This window comes from Oncorhynchus gorbuscha, linkage group LG08 (genome assembly GCF_021184085.1).
Source record: "Oncorhynchus gorbuscha isolate QuinsamMale2020 ecotype Even-year linkage group LG08, OgorEven_v1.0, whole genome shotgun sequence".
Classification (NCBI taxonomy): Eukaryota; Metazoa; Chordata; class Actinopteri; order Salmoniformes; family Salmonidae; genus Oncorhynchus; species Oncorhynchus gorbuscha.
In genome coordinates, this window is record NC_060180.1 from 61,877,941 (window position 1) to 61,894,205 (window position 16,265).

The 16,265-nt window shown below is 43.9% G+C and overlaps 1 protein-coding gene across 2 annotated transcripts; it reads right to left on the minus strand.

Moving 5' to 3' along the window:
- Positions 1 to 913: 913 nt before the first annotated feature.
- Positions 914 to 14,435, minus strand: LOC124041942 (UBX domain-containing protein 7-like). Of its 2 annotated transcripts, none has more exons than XM_046360134.1 (11): positions 14,283 to 14,435; positions 13,133 to 13,289; positions 12,886 to 12,953; positions 12,678 to 12,743; positions 12,264 to 12,376; positions 11,917 to 12,063; positions 4,362 to 4,452; positions 4,137 to 4,270; positions 3,410 to 3,947; positions 3,199 to 3,278; positions 914 to 1,630 (listed from the first exon to the last, which is right to left on the minus strand). In XM_046360134.1, exons 1-11 carry the CDS (start codon positions 14,350 to 14,352, stop codon positions 1,400 to 1,402), a joined length of 1,695 nt encoding a protein of 564 aa, XP_046216090.1. In that variant the 5' UTR covers positions 14,353 to 14,435; the 3' UTR covers positions 914 to 1,399. The 2 variants fall into 2 exon arrangements, with proteins under 2 accessions (XP_046216090.1, XP_046216091.1); XM_046360135.1 differs by having other exon boundaries at positions 1,490 to 1,814.
- Between the last annotated feature and the right edge of the window lie 1,830 nt (positions 14,436 to 16,265).

Consider the following 16,265-nt stretch of genomic DNA (forward strand, 5'->3'; position numbering starts at 1 on the left):
CATTCTGGAGTATATGCAAATTGCCAACATACAAACTGAGGAAGCAGACTTTGAAAATTAATATTTGTGTCATTCAAAACTTTTTGCCACGACTGTACATAACTGAAATGGGGACTTTGACTTCCCAGAATGATTAAAGGGATACTGTGAGATTCTGGTAATGAAGTCATTTTTCAACTTACCCAGTCAGATGAGCTTGTGGATAACATTTTTATGTCTGCGTGCAGTATGAAGTTAGTTAATAGGTAGTTTCGTGAAGCAATGCTAACTAGCATTAGCACAATGACTGGAAGTATACAAGTACAGTATAAATGGTATCTACGAGTTCATCTGACTCCGGGTAAGTAAAAAAAGCATCTTAATTGCCAAAATCTTGCAGTATCCCTTTAACCTGACCTGACATTTTGAATTAGATTTGGATAAAATTCAATGTACTGGGTTCTAGGAATCTAGAAATCGCCATACAAATACTCCAGAATGTATTCAAGACAGTTGTATGCAACAAGACCCCATGTTAAACCTCTCACTCAGACCAGAAGTCCACAGCTTGACAGCTCTCCCACGGTTATGATTCTTAGCTCACAGCTAAGTTGATGAAACCCTGTGACAGACATATCCAGTCTGTGGGTAAAGGTTTAAAGCAGATTAGTAATATTGGACATGGCCCCAATCAGAATCTACTTGTTACCTCTCCCTCATATCTGACTAGACATGATAGATATTAGTTATAGTTGGGCTGGTAAGAGTGATAACACCAAACGGCACCACCAATTGCTTACACTGACCCAGATCGTTCGGTACATTGGGGCGGAGGTATCAAGATATGATCATCATCACCAACTCTATACTTTTGAGGTTGTGGTCACAATTTAGATAGACAAATACATGGTAGAAATGGAATAGAGCAAACAAGTTTCCCTTTGTTTTTATGATTATATTTCAGCATATTTTCTTGGAAATGGGGTAGAAAAAAAAAGATATATATATATATATATTTATATACACACACCGACTAAGACTAAATGTTAATCGCTACACCACTCCTGTAGTGCAGGTTGACAGTTGAGGACCCCCCCCCCCCCAAAAAAAAAAGAATTCCCTTGAACGACCCTACACCCCTCTCCATCAATTCCTGTATTCAAAGTCCCCTCTTCACCCAATCAACACGGAGAAGAGCAAATTTGGGACCAATCAGAGTTCAAGTCGCTCCTTTAACAGGCTGTAGGTGTTCATGAATCAAAAAATAACTTCAAAAAAATATCTGACATTTGACATCCTTTATGGATAATAGTCTGTAAAGTTTTCCTGAGCCAGCTCTGATGCCAGCTCTGATCATTATTAAGGGGCCTCAGCTTATTTGTAACAGTATCATTAAGGTGTTCTACTCCGATTGTTTTTTTTACCTCAGAATAAAACTAAAATCAGAATAGAATCCATTCGGTAATTGACGATGAACAACAATGCCTACTAAAAAGAGTACAGTCACTTCCTCCCAGTGGAATGATGGGTAATGAAGTTCATCCACAGTTCGGTGTCCCCAAATAGGGGCATGGTCTAATTCCAAAATAAAAAAAGCCCAGGAGTAGCGGCCTGTAACGTCCTCCCGGGTCACTGGTGAAATGTGCGTGGTCTGAAGATAGAAAATGCATGGCTTAGTTCCTTTCCTGCACAAATACAGTCTCCTGTGGACAAAGCCCTGCCTCCTGCAGTGTGACGTCATAGTCCAAGTGGGCCAGCTTCCGTCGGGGGAAGTTGGTGACGAGCTCGAAGCGTTCGTTGGGGTAGCCCTTCGACTGGACATGTCTAACCAGAGCCTGGAGGGGAGTGGAGGACACCATTGAAGGTAGGTAACGCTTTACTAAATAATGCTTTATAACTGCTTTATAAAGAGTTATATGCATATATGAGCCTTTATAAATGTCTTATAATATCTTAATGTACACTACATGACCAAAAGTATGTGGACACCTGCTCATCAAACATTTCATTCCAAAATCATGGCCATTAATATGGAGTTGGTCCCCCCTTTTCTGCTATAACAGCCTCCACTCATCTGGGAAGACTTTCCACTAAATGTTAGAACATTGCTGCGGGGACTTGCTTCCATTCAGCCACGAGTATTAGTAAGGTTGGGCACTGATGTTGGGCGATTAGGCCTGGCTCACAGTCGGTGTTCCAATTCATCACTAAGGTGTTCGATAGGGTTAAGGTCAGGGCTCTGTGCAGGCCAGTCAAGTTCTTCCACACCGATCTCGACAAACCATTTCTGTATGGACCTCGTTTTGTGCACGGGGGCATTGTCATGCTGAAACAGGAAAGGGCCTTCTCCAAACTGTTGCCAGACAGTTGGAAGCACTGAATTGTCTAGAATGTCATTGTATGCTGTAGAGTTAAGATTTCCTTTCACTGGAACTAAGCGGCCTATCCCAAACAATGAAAAACAGCCCCAGAACCTTATTTAGTCCGTCGGACAGCCAGATGGTGAAGCGTGATTCATCACCCCAGAGAACATGTTTCTACTGCTCCAGAGTCCAATGGTGGCTAGCTTTACACCACTCCAGCAGACACTTGGCATTGTGCATGGTGATTTTAGGCTTGTGTGTGGCTGCTTGGCCATGGACACCCATTTCATTAAGCTCCCGACAAACAGTTATTGTGGCAGTTTGGAACTCAGTAGTGAGTGCTGCAACCGAGGACAGATCACTACCCGTTCTGTGAGCTTGTGTGGCCTCCCATTTTGCAGCTGAGCCATTGTTGCTCCGAGACGTTTACACTTCACAATAACAGCACTTATAGTTGACCCGGGGACAGCTCTAGCAGGGCAGATATTTGACAAACTGACTTGTTGGAAAGATGGCATCCTATGATGATGCCACATTGAATGTCACTGAGCTCTTCAGTAAGGTCATTCTACAGCTAATATTTGGAGATTGCATGGCTGTGTGCTCAATTTTATACACCTGTGAACAACGGGTGTGGCTGAAACAGCTGAATCCACAAATTTGAAGGGGTGGGTGTCCACCTACTTTTTTTATATATAGTGTACCGGGGGTTGGGATCAGCTGCATTTCCACTCAGTCAAATCAGGTAATGAATTGAACATCAATTCTTGAACTGAAAATTGACCGGGATTTTGATTATTTTTTTTCTTCATTAATTGAATTTAACACAAGGTCTAGCACAAGAGTACATTCTCACCATAAGCTTGGCCTTGGACGACAGGGCGATCTGCTCTCTCTGTCCGTCTGGATAGCGCAGCATCAGTCTGGCCTTGGGACCTGAACACACAATACAGAAAGAGTGCAGTCAGAGTAGGGTCGGATGAAGACGTAAATCGTAGATACGCACACACAATCTAGACACTTGAACATGATGCACAGAAACACACACACAGGCATCATTTTAGTACCATTGTCATCAAGGCAGTCGAGGTCGGAGGTTTCCGTCTTAACAGATTTGGAGCTTTGGCCTGTTGCGGTGCGATGGTTCTCCCCAGAACGATGCTCTGAGTCTGGGTCGGCCTGGGAGCGGGCCGGCGCAGCCGCCAGAGGCTCCAGGTGGTTCTTTTTGCTCTCCTCTTTCCTGTGACTGTTCTCATTGTGGGGGGACTTCCTGTGACGAGCAGGTGGGCTGTCCGGCTGTGGCGGGGGCTGGGGGGCTACAGCTGCAGATGTAGGAGGGGCTGGTCCAGGAGGGGTGTCTCCGTCTGTGGAGCAGGAGCTGCCCTCCTGTGGTTCTGTTGTCTCATTGTCCGAGCCGTCGACAGAGATGAGGCCCTCGCTGTCGGAGAAGGGCTCCTCGTCTGAGTCTCCATCCGAGTCTACCTCTACAGAGTGGGGGGAGTTGGGGAGGTTGGGGGCGGAGGACGACTCATAGTGGGTCTCCTGGAGAGAGGCTTTGATGGCTGCCTCCAACTGGCTGTCCTCACTGGCGTCTATCAGACTTTCCTGGGAAAAAACAGTCGAGTAGACAGACAGAGAAAGAGAACACATCAAATAGAGGTGTGAGATAGACAGAAGTGATGGAGAGAGAGCGAACAGAGTGAGAGAATAAAGTGATAATGTGACTGGAATGAGCAATATGGACAGTATTTAATAAGAAAGAGAGGGAGAGAGAGAGAGTGAGCAGAGACTCACGGAGCGGGCCCGTTTGGCCGGGGGGGGGTGGCTGGACGCCGGGCCGTCTAGCTGGCCGTGTTCCGTCAAGAAGCCCGTCACCTGTTCCAGAAACGACGCAACGTCCAACTGGTGCCACTCCACCATCTTCTGACCTGCAGAACGGTCAAACACGAGCATCGTCAGTCATACCTTTTTAATATTAGTAACTGTTTAAACACTCAAGAGACTCAGAGCTGGCCTCACCTGTGCGGGGATCCAAAATGGAGATATAGGGAAACTTATTGAGCTTGTAGAACTGGATATACCTCTGGCCCTCTTCACTGTCATGGTACACCTGTCAATACACACGTGCACACAAACACATAAAATGCAGACACACAGCAGGCTAGCTCCCCTCAACACGCCTCTACGGCACACAGTGCATACGCGCGCACCTGTGTGTGGATGTGACAGCTTGTGTATGCATGAGAGTTATGAAAGAGAAAAACAAAAAGTTACAGTAGATAGTTTTTCATCCAATCGGCAAATAGATTTTTATGTGAATATTCTAAAACTGCATGAAGAAAATGTGCATTTTCCCACCAGTGGTGTTTCTACCAAACTGACACGCACTGATTTTTATCTGCAACGTGTTGACGTAGTGCACACAAAATGTACTTTTTCGCTTAAGTTTTTATGTACTAAGTTCAATGTGTTTCCATCGCATTTTCAACTCAACCAAGTTTTTTCACAAAAATTGTTGCATTAAATAGCAAATGTGCCTATTCTGGTCTAAGCACGTACGCTTGAGCCAAAATCTGGCAGTTCGCAGTGTGGGTAGGCAGTACGCAGTGTGGGTAGGCAGTACGCAGTGTGGGTAGGCGGTACGCAGTGTGGGTAGGCGGTACGCAGTGCATTCGGAAAGTATTCAGACCGCTTGACTTTTACCCGCATTTTGTTACACTTTATCAATTTAAGAAAGGCTGTAGTGTATGTTTTTCCTCATCAAGCTACACACAATAATACCCCATAATGGAAAAGTGAAAACAGGTTTTTAGAATTTCTTGCAAATGTATTAAAATAAAAAACAGAAATACCGCAAAGGCGGAGGTGTTGCTAACATTTACGATAGCAAATTTCAATTTACAAAAAAAGAAGAAGACATTTGTCATTTGAGCTTCTAGTCATGAAATCTATGCAGCCTACTCAATCAATTTTTAGAGCTACTGTTTACAGGCCTCCTGGGCCATATACAGCGTTTCTCACTGAGTTCCCTGAATTCCTATCGGACCTTGTAGTCATAGCAGATAATATTCTAATCTTTGGTGACTTTAATATTCACATGGAAAAGTCCATAGACCCACTCCAAAAGGCTTTCGGAGCCATCATCGACTCAGTGGGTTTTGTCCAACATGTCTCTGGACCCACTCACTGTCACAGTCATACGCTGGACCTAGTTTTGTCCCATGGAATAAATGTTGTGGATCTTAATGTTTTTCCTCATAATCCTGGACTATCGGACCACCATTTTATTACGTTTGCAATTGCAACAAATAATCTGCTCAGACCCCAACCAAGGACCATCAAAAGTCGTGCTATAAATTCACAGACAACACAATGATTCCTTGATGCCCTTCCAGACTCCCTCTGCCTACCCAAGGACGCCAGAGGACAAAAATCAGTTAACCACCTAACTGAGGATCTCGATTTAACCTTGCGCAATACCCTAGATGCAGTTGCACCCCTAAAAACTAAAAACATTTCTCATAAGAAACTAGCTCCCTGGTACACAGAAAATACCCGGGCTCTGAAGCAAGCTTCCAGAAAATTGGAACGGAAGTGGCGCCACACCAAACTGGAAGTCTTCCGACTAGCTTGGAAAGACAGTACCGTGCAGTACCAAAGAGCCCTTACTGCTGCTCGATCATCCTATTTTTCTAACTTAATTGAGGAAAAGAAGAACAATCCGAAATTCCTTTTCGATACTGTCGCAAAGCTAACTAAAAAGCAGCATTCCCCAAGAGAGGATGACTTTCACTTCAGCAGTGATAAATTCATGAACTTCTTTGAGGAAAAGATTATGATTATTAGAAAGCAAATTACGGACTCCTCTTTAAACCTGCGTATTCCTCCAAACCTCGGTTGTCCTGAGTCTGCACAACTCTGCCAGGACCTAGGATCAAGAGAGACGCTCAAGTGTTTTAGTACTATATCTCGACACAATGATGAAAATAATCATGGCCTCTAAACCTTCAAGCTGCATACTGGACCCTATTCCAACTAAACTACTGAAAGAGCTGCTTCCTGTGCTTGGCCCTCCTATGTTGAACATAATAAACAGCTCTCTATCCACTGGATGTGAACCAAACTCACTAAAAGTGGCAGTAATAAAGCCTCTCTTGAAAAAGCCAAACCTTGACCCAGAAAATATAAAAAACTATCGGCCTATATCGAATTTTCCATTCCTCCCCAAAATTTTAGAGAAGGCTGTTGCGCAGCAACTCACTGCCTTCCTGAAGACAAACAATGTATACAAAATGCTTCAGTCTGGTTTTAGACCCCATCATAGCACTGAGACGGCACTTGTGAAGGTGGTAAATTACATTTTAATGGCATCGGACTGAGGCTCTGCATCTGTCCTCGTGCTCCTAGACCTTAGTGCTGCTTTTGATACCATCGATCACCACATTCTTTTGGAGAGATTGGAAACCCAAATTGGTCTACATGGAGAAGTTCTGGCCTGGTTTAGATCTTATCTGTTGGAAAGATATCAGTTTGTCTCTGTGGATGGTTTGTCCTCTGACAAATCAACTGTAAATTTCAGTGTTCCTCAAGGTTCTGTTTTAGGACCACTATTGTTTTCACTATACATTTTACCTCTTGGGGATGTTATTCGAAAACATAATGTTAACTTTCACTGCTATGCGGATGACACACAGCTGTACATTTCAATGAAACATGGTGAAGCCCCAAAATTGCCTTCGCTAGAAGCATGTGTTTCAGACATAAGGAAGTGGATGGCTGCAAACTTTCTACTATTAAACTCGGACAAAACAGAGATGCTTGTTCTAGGTCCCAAGAAACAAAGAGATCTTCTGTTGAATCTGACAATTAATCTAAATGGTTGTACAGTCGTCTCAAATAAAACTGTGAAGGACCTCGGCGTTACTCTGGACCCTGATCTCTCTTTTGAAGAACATATCAAGACCATTTCGAGGACAGCTTTTTTCCATCTACGTAATATTGCAAAAATCAGAAACCTTCTGTCCAAAAATGATGCAGAAAAATTAATCCATGCTTTTGTCACTTCTAGGTCAGACTACTGCAATGCTCTACTTTCCGGCTACCCGGAAAAAGCACTAAATAAACTTCAATTAGTGCTAAATACAGCTGCTAGAATCCTGACTAGAACAAAAAATTTGATCATATTACTCCAGTGCTAGCCTCTCTACACTGGCTTCCTGTCAAAGCAAGGGCTGATTTCAAGGTTTTACTGCTAACCTACAAAGCATTACATGGGCTTGCTCCTACCTATCTCTCTGATTTGGTCCTGCCGTACATACCGACACGTACGCTACGGTCACAAGACGCAGGCCTCCTAATTGTCCCTAGAATTTCTAAGCAAACAGCTGGAGGCAGGGCTTTCTCCTATAGAGCTCCATTTTTATGGAACGGTCTGCCTACCCATGTCAGAGACGCAAACTCGGTCTCAACCTTTAAGTCTTTACTGAAGACTCATCTCTTCAGTGGGTCATATGATTGAGTGTAGTCTGGCCCAGGAGTGGGAAGGTGAACGGAAAGGCTCTGGAGCAACGAACCGCCCTTGCTGTCTCTGCCTGGCCGGTTCCCCTCTTTCCACTGGGATTCTCTGCCTCTAACCCTATTACAGGGGCTGAGTCACTGGCTTACTGGGGCTCTCTCATGCCGTCCCTGCAGGGGGTGCGTCACCTGAGTGGGTTGATTCACTGTTGTGGTCATCCTGTCTGGGTTGGCGCCCCCCTTGGGTTGTGCCGTGGCGGAGATCTTTGTGGGCTATACTCAGCCTTGTCTCAGGATGGTAAGTTGGTGGTTGAAGATATCCCTCTAGTGGTGTGGGGGCTGTGCTTTGGCAAAGTGGGTGGGGTTATATCCTTCCTGTTTGGCCCCGTCCTCGGATGGGGCCACAGTGTCTCCTGATCCCTCCTGTCTCAGTCTCCAGTTTTTATGCTGCAATATTTTGTGTCGGGGGGCTAGGGTCAGTTTGTTATATCTGGAGTACTTCTTCTGTCCTATTCGGTGTCCTGTGTGAATCTAAGTGTGCGTTCTCTAATTCTCTCCTTCTTTCTTTCTCTCTCTCAGAGGACCTGAGCCTACCTGACATGATGACTCCTTGCTGTCCCCAGTCCACCTGGCCATGCTGCTGCTCCAGTTAACTGTTCTGCCTTACTATTATTTGACCATGCTGGTAATTTATGAACATTTGAACATCTTGGCCATGTTCTGTTATAATCTCCACCCGGTACAGCCAGAAGAGGACTGGCCACCCCACATAGCCTGGTTCCTCTCTAGGTTTCTTCCTAGGTTTTGGCCTTTCTAGGGAGTTTTTCCTAGCCACCGTGCTTCTACACCTGCATTGCTTGCTGTTTGGGGTTTTAGGCTGGGTTTCTGTACAGCACTTTGAGATATCAGCTGATGTACGAAGGGCTATATAAATAAATTTGATTTGATTTGCGATGAGACTTGAAATTGAGCTCAGCTGCATCCTGTTTCCATTAACCATCCTTGAGAAGTTTTCACAACTTGGAGTCAACTGATTCAACTAATTGTACATGATTTGGAAAGGCACACACCTGTCTATATAAAGATCTCACAGTTAACAGTGCATGTCAGAGCAAAAACCAAGCCATGAAATCAAAGGAATTGTCCGTAGAGCTCCGAGACAGGATTGTGTCGAGGCACAGATTTGGGGAAGGGTACAAAAAAAATTCTGCAGCATTGATGGTTCCCAAGAACACAGTGACCTCCATCATTCTTAAATGGAAGAAGTTTGGAACCACCAAGACTCTTCCTAGAGCTGTCCGCCCGGACAAATTAAGCAATCGGGGGAGAAGGGCCTTCATCAGGGAGGTGACCAAGAACCCGATGGTCACTCTGACAGCGCTCCAGAGTTCCTCAGTGGAGATGGGAGAACCTTCCAGAAGGAACACCATCTCTGCAGCACTTCACCAATCAGGCCTTTATGGTAGAGTGGCCAGATGGAAGCTCTCCTCAGAAAAAAGGCACGACAGCCTGCTTAAGGACTCTCAAACCATGGGAAATAAGATTCTCTGGTCTGATGAAACTAAGATTAAAATCTTTGTCCTGAATGCCAAGCGTCACGTCTGGAGTAAACCTAGCACCATCCCTATGGTGAAGCATGGTGGTGGCAGCATCTTGCTGTGGGGATGTTTTTCAGCGGCAGAGACTAGTCAGGATCGAGGCAAAGATCAACGGAGCAAAGTACAGAGAGATCCTTGATGAAAACCTGCTACAGAGCACTCAGGACTTCAGACTGGGCCGAAGGTTCACTTTCCAACAGGATAACGACCCTAAGCACACAGCCAAGACAACGCAGGAATGGCTTTGGGACAAGTCTCTGAATGTCCTTGAGCTGCCCAGCCAGAGCTTTAAACCTGATCAAAATTCTCTGGAAGAAACTAAAAATAGTTGTGCAGAGACGCTTCCCATCCAACCTGACAGAGTTTGAGAGGATCTGCAGAGAAGAGTGGGAGAAACCCCCCAAGTACAGGTTTGGCTAGCTTGTCGTGTCATACCCAAGAAGACTCGAGGCTGTGATCGCTGCCAAAGGTACTTCAACAAAGTACTGAGTAAAGGGTCAGAATACTAATGTAAATGTGATATTTCAGTTTTTATACATTTGCAAAAAAAAAAAAATATATATATATATATATATATATATATATATTTATTTTTATTTCACCTTTATTTAACCAGGTAGGCAAATTGAGAACAAGTTCTCATTTACAATTTATTTGTTTTATATATATATATATATATATATATATATATATATATATACACACACTGGTTTTGCTTTGTCATTATGGGGTAGTGTGTGTAAATTGATGAGGGAAAAAAAACAACAATTTAATACATTTTAGAGTAAGCTATAACGTAACAAAATGTGGAAAAAGTCAAGGGAATACTTTCCGAATGCACTGTATACTGCCCATCCACACTGCGTACTGCCCATCCACACTGCGTACTGCCCATCCACACTGCGTACTGCCCATCCACACTGCGTACTGCCCATCCACTCTGCGTACTGCCCATCCACTCTGCGTACTGCCCATCCACACTGCGTACTGCCCATCCACACTGCGTACTGCCCATCCACACTGCGTACTGCCCATCCACACTGCGTACTGCCAGCTGTTGGCTAAAGCGTAGGTGCTAAGACCAGAGTAGGCACATTTGCTATTTAATGCAACTATTTTTGTGGACTTCACTCGCATAAAACTGTGGATGGAAACTTGGTTATTAACTTTTTCTGAATGGTAAGGCGACATTTCAAATCAATCCATGATTGTGCACCCCAATATATCAAATTTTATTAGTCATATTGGCCGAATACAACAGACCTTACATTGAAATGCTTACTTACGAGCCCATAACCAAAAATGCAGTAAAAAAAAATATGAATAAGAAATAAAAGTAACAAGTAATTAAAGAGCAGCAGTAAAATATCAATAGAGAGACTATATACAGGGGACTACCGGTGCAGAGTCAATGTGCGGGGGCACCGGTTAGTTGAGGTAATATGTACATGTAGGTAGAGTTATTAAAGTGACTATGCATAGATGATAACAACAGAGAGTAGCAGCGGTGTAAAAGGGTGGGGGGCAATGCAAATAGTCTGGGTAGCCATTTAATTAGGTATTCAGGAGTCTTATGGCTTCGGGGTAGAAGCTGTTTAGAAGCCTCATAGACCTAGACTTGGTGCTCCGGTACCGCTTGCAGTGCGGTAGCAGAGAGAACAGTCTATGACTAGGGTGGCTGGAGTCTTTGACCATTTTTAAGGCCTTCCTCTGACACCGCCTGGTGTAGAGGTCCTGGATGGCAAGAAGCATGGCCCCAGTGATGTACTGGGCTGTTTGCACTACCCTCTGTGGTGCCTTGCGGTCGGAGGCCGAGCAGTTGCCATATCAGGCAGTGATGCAACCAGTGGTGCAGCTGTAGAACCTTTTGAGGATCTGAGGACCCATGACAAATCTTTTCAGTCTCCTGAGGGGGAATAGGTTTTGTCGTGCCCTCTTCATGACTGTCTTGGTGTGCTTGGACCATGTTAGTTTGTTGGACACCATGGAACTTGAAGCTCTCAACCTCCTCCAATACAGACATGCTTTTAAGTTATGTATCCAGTAGGTCCTTCAGGTCCTCTGGCACTGGCCTTTTAACTATCCCAAAGCCTATGACCAGGAGGCATGGAGAGGCAGCTTTTAGTTACTATGCCCCATGCCTCTGGAATAGCCTGCCAGAGATCCTGAGGTGGGCCGAAACTGTAGACATATTTAAAAGGGATCTTAAAAACACATTTTTTGCTTTGCTTTTCCTTAGGGTCCTTTTTTAGTCTTTCAGTTTCAAATTGTTATTATTTTGTTTTTGTTTCCCTCTTAGGTTTCTTGTGTAGTAAATATTTCAGTTTTTATTTACATTGTTTATTAGTTTTTTCCTGTCAAGTGCATTGTGTTGCATTCATTTCTGAAATGTGCTATATAAAGCTTGACTTGATTTGATGTGCGAATGCACGTTCATCTCCATCTGTGTGCACACTGCATACCTGCCAGAATATGAAGTGCTCCCTGATGATGGTCCGGACCGCGTCATTGCTCCACACGTCTCTGTTGAGACACTGGCAGGCAAAGTCCTGCACATTCTGGATGTTGATCATCAGCCACTTGTTCTCCAGCTGACCACAGTCCTTTGCCTAGAGAGAGAAAGGAGCCGGATAGGTATGAGCAATTTGGTAATAGCTCCACCTTGCCCTCTGGCAAGCTCGGTGGAATTGTTGCCGTACTGCTTAGAAACCCATCCAATCCTTTCAGCTAAGGGTGGTTTGGATGAGGGTCGACTGACAGTCCTCCAGGTCTAGGGAGCTTGGGTGTCCAGGGGGAGGGGGCTCCTCACCGTCTCAAAGCTGCCTTTGTGCATGAGCTCAACGGGGGGCCGGAACAGGTCCGCCAGGGTGCTGAGCTTCTTGTCCACCGCGCTGCCGTTCCTCAGCTCCTGCTCCTGGCGGACTGAGAGAGGGCAGAGAAGCCATTAGCGTATACATTAAGCTCCAAAAGTATTGGCATAGTGACACATTTCTTGTTGTTTTGGCTCTGTACTCCAGCCCTTTGGATTTGAAATCATACAATGACTTTTGGAGCTCACTGTAAAAGAAAACCTGACCATGATCAGAACACAACTACAGCTTTAAGTAGTGCTATGCCTGATGCCTGAGGGCTGGGTGGCACAATTCAGGAAAATTGATTTAGCACACAAACCCCCATTCTATGCAAACACAAACACCTACACAAAGACCGCTAAGCTACTTACTTGTTTCTGTTTGGAAGTCCCTAAAACCGTCAAATATGGACCGGGCAGGTCTTCGTCGCTTTGGTGCTGCGAGAGTTATGGATGCAGAGAGAGGGACAGACAGTTAGATGGACTGAGACAGCTACAGGGGGAAACAGAGAGGGAGCGCCATTGAGATCAAGTTGTAGTCAGGTAAGCTAAATGAAGGGGTGGCACTTCAGTACTGTACCTCCAAACATAGGCTCTGGCTCTACCAGTATGTCCTGCTTCTGAGGGATGGGTGCCCGCACTTGGTCACTACAAAAACAGACCATATTAAACTTAAACTCCAGGAGAGCAGACCTTTCATTTTCTTATTAACATCCTTTTAATTAAAAACAGCAGGGACAGTATTGGCGATCTCTCAAAGTATGGGTTTGTTTCAACACAGGCTCCATATCAGGACTCTGCAGTGATGGAGCAGGCCACTGACTCACTCTGCGGGGGGAGCTCTGCTGCTGGAGGACCCTGCTGAACTGGAGCTGGTGCTGGGCTCCTCTGCAATCCCCCCTCCATCCAGGAACATGGTCACTGCCATTTCTAGATTGTTGTTGCATGCTTCTAGCATATGCTTCCCCACACTCTCTGTGGCACCTGGGAGAGTGTAGTAGCATGCATGGACACACACACACCGAAATATCAAATGTGGATGTTAAAAAAGTTAACTGATTTAAATCTAAAATATATTTTGATGGATTGAATAATTTGTTGGTTGACTTAATGCATATTATGAAATATTTTCCGAGCTCTGAACCCCAAGGATCACTCACAAAAAAAACAAGTTATGCGCATGCGTTGTTCTTGTTTGAGAAACGCACTGGCAGAACAGAATAATGCCTGGTACTTTCACTATGTGAACGGTTCATCTCCGTGCATGGTAATCAAGAACTGCTTAAAATGATGTGCAATTTACATGCAATCTAAATTTTCATGCATCTTTAGATGGTTAGACTTTATCATGTTCGTTTCACTTTTGAAGTATACTCGACAGAGAACATGGATACTATCACAAAAAAATGGGATGTATTTGGCCAAATTGCCATCTATATCGACATAATATAGAATAATGCAATTACCATCTCAGCCATGCAAACTTTGTGTAACTTTAGCAGAGAGAGGCTGGTCCGGTGCTTCTTGAACATGACAGGCGGGAGATGTTCCAGCCACCATTGCGTTATAAGGCGGAACCTAGGCTAGGTTAGCGCGACTAGATAGACGTTATACCCAACGCCCATTCCACGAAAACGAGACAACATGGCTAACGTTAGCTATTGCACCTCCAGTCTAAATTACTTTTGTGGAAACTCTAGAAAGCATTTTTTCTGCGTCAGGCATCATCCCAAGACAATCCTAGTCTTTCTTGTGGATCATTTCTGTTAAGTTAGATGCTCCAGTCTGGTGATCACACACACACTTGACGGTCGTGGGCTCCAGTTCGTTTTTCCCTTGATGACAGGGGGCAGTAAGCACTGATGCCCCGTCAGTTTCCTGCACAGCTTTCTGTGATGCTTGGGCGACATGACCATTTTTGGAACATAACTCATTAACAATGAACATTGCAAGAATTAAAGGAAAAAATAATTGTACCTGTAATCGCTGTGAACTGTTGTATTAACCCATTCACCGCCGGAGCTGATCCATCCCCGAGCGCCGCCATCTTACCGCGACCAACAACAACACAAATGATGCACGTACGTACTACCGTTCTGTACTCGCGAGCTTTGTCTAGCTGCCGGTGTAACACAAAGACTCGTGTTCGATTGTGGGTAATGTATTTCATTGCCCTGTGTCTGGTTTGACTACATTGGCTGTATAGTAGGCCCATACAGTATTTTTTTATGAATTTATTTCACCAGGTAGGCAAGTTGAGAAGAAGTTATCATTTACAATTGCGACCTGGCCAAGATAAAGCAAAGCAGTTTGACATATACAACAACACAGAGTTACACATGGAGTAAAACAAATATACAGTCAATAATACAGTAGAAAAATAAGTCTATATACAATGTGAGCAAACGAGGTGAGATAAGGGAGGTAAACACATCACTCTGGTGTCATATTTTGAATTTGGTGTATTAAACACAAAAACTGTTTCAAATGAGAATTAGGCAGGTTTGATGCAAAAAGAAAAAGAAAGGAAGGAAATTATCTACCCATTTTATTTTTGCAAAAAAAATAGTGTAGTTCCAGTAGTTGGCTACACCAGTGGAAGTGGCTGAGGGCCTCATCAATGGCTGGAACGGAGCAAATGGAATGGAATCAAACAAATGGAAACAATGTTTGATACCGTTCCACCAATTCCGCTCCAGACATTACCATGAGCCCGTCCACCCTAATTAAGGTGCCACCAACCTCCTGTGTGCTTCATGGCTGAAAAGAGATGACTTATTGAAAACACTACCAATATTCAAATTTAAACTACTGCAAAATGTAGTTAAATTACCAGTTGAACTACAAGGGTATCCTTTTACACAGGCAGCCCAATTCTGATATTTTCCCCCCACTAATTGATCTTTTGACCAATCAAATCAAATGTAGATCTTTTTCAGAGCTGACTTGATTGGTCAAAATTATTTTCCTAACTGTGTAAACACAGCCATAGTAGTCCTGGGGCAGCAGGGTAGCCTAGTGGTTAGAGCGTTGGACTTGTAACCCTGAACTGACAAGGTACAAATCTGTCGTTCTGCCCCTGAACAGGCAGTTAACCCACTGTTCCTAGGCCGTCATTGAAAATAAGAATTTGTTCTCAACTGACTTGCCTGGTTAAATAAAGGTAAAATAAAATAAAACATGTCAGTTTAGTGGTGTAAGCATTTGTGGGAAAACAATCTAAATTGAGGTAACTTTATTTAGTCTTTTATAATACATTCAGTTCAAAGACAGTAAACCGAGCACTTTGTCAAACATAACTAAAAGCGAGCAAAAAAAAAGTGAGTTGTGTGGCATTGTTCTCTGAACCCGTCGTGGGGCAGAAATCCATTGTATAGAACTGTCAACTTGTCTAGCAAAGGGAGGAGTCAATAGTTGAAATAATGTACATTGCATTTCCATCTAACATTCTAAATGTTGCACCCTCTTGAATAAGCCCAAGTTGTAAAGGTAACATTTCACTCAAGAGATAATATAAGTTTTCCCTAACCACTGAAACAGGGTCATTCCACTACTGGTTTAGGTTCAAATTTGATTTGGGTACAGAAAGTTTCTGATCCTAGATCTGAGGTTAGGGGTAACTTCTGCGTCTGTTGGTGTACTGCATGGACATACGGATCCTGAGCAATCTGGTAAATAAAAGTTAACACATTCCTTCCCTTCCACATACCACACAGACATTCACTCAGACAGAGCCCACTGATCCAAGTCAATAGGTAATCTGAGCCCATTTCTGTTCACGAACACTGTTCACTGCTGTCCCAAGTTTCCTTTGAAGTGTACCAGTAAGTGCAAACTATAGGTGACTCCATAAATGTATATGCATGGGCTTTTCACTTTGATGGAAATATGATTACAGACTATCATATTTTCCTTTACATAATCTGAATGTCACCACCATTGAATGTTAGTTTTTTTTAA

Excerpts from the sequence above, each read along its gene's own strand:
- LOC124041942 (XM_046360134.1), bottom strand. The coding sequence starts at position 14,352 with ATGGCGGCGCTCGGGGATGGATCAGCTCCGGCGGTGAATGGGTTAATA. Across the intron at positions 13,290-14,282 it reads ACAGTTCACAGCGATTACAG|GTGCCACAGAGAGTGTGGGG; the intron begins GTACAATTATTT and ends ACACTCTCCCAG. Across the intron at positions 12,064-12,263 it reads ACAAAGGCAGCTTTGAGACG|GCAAAGGACTGTGGTCAGCT; the intron begins GTGAGGAGCCCC and ends TTCTCTCTCTAG.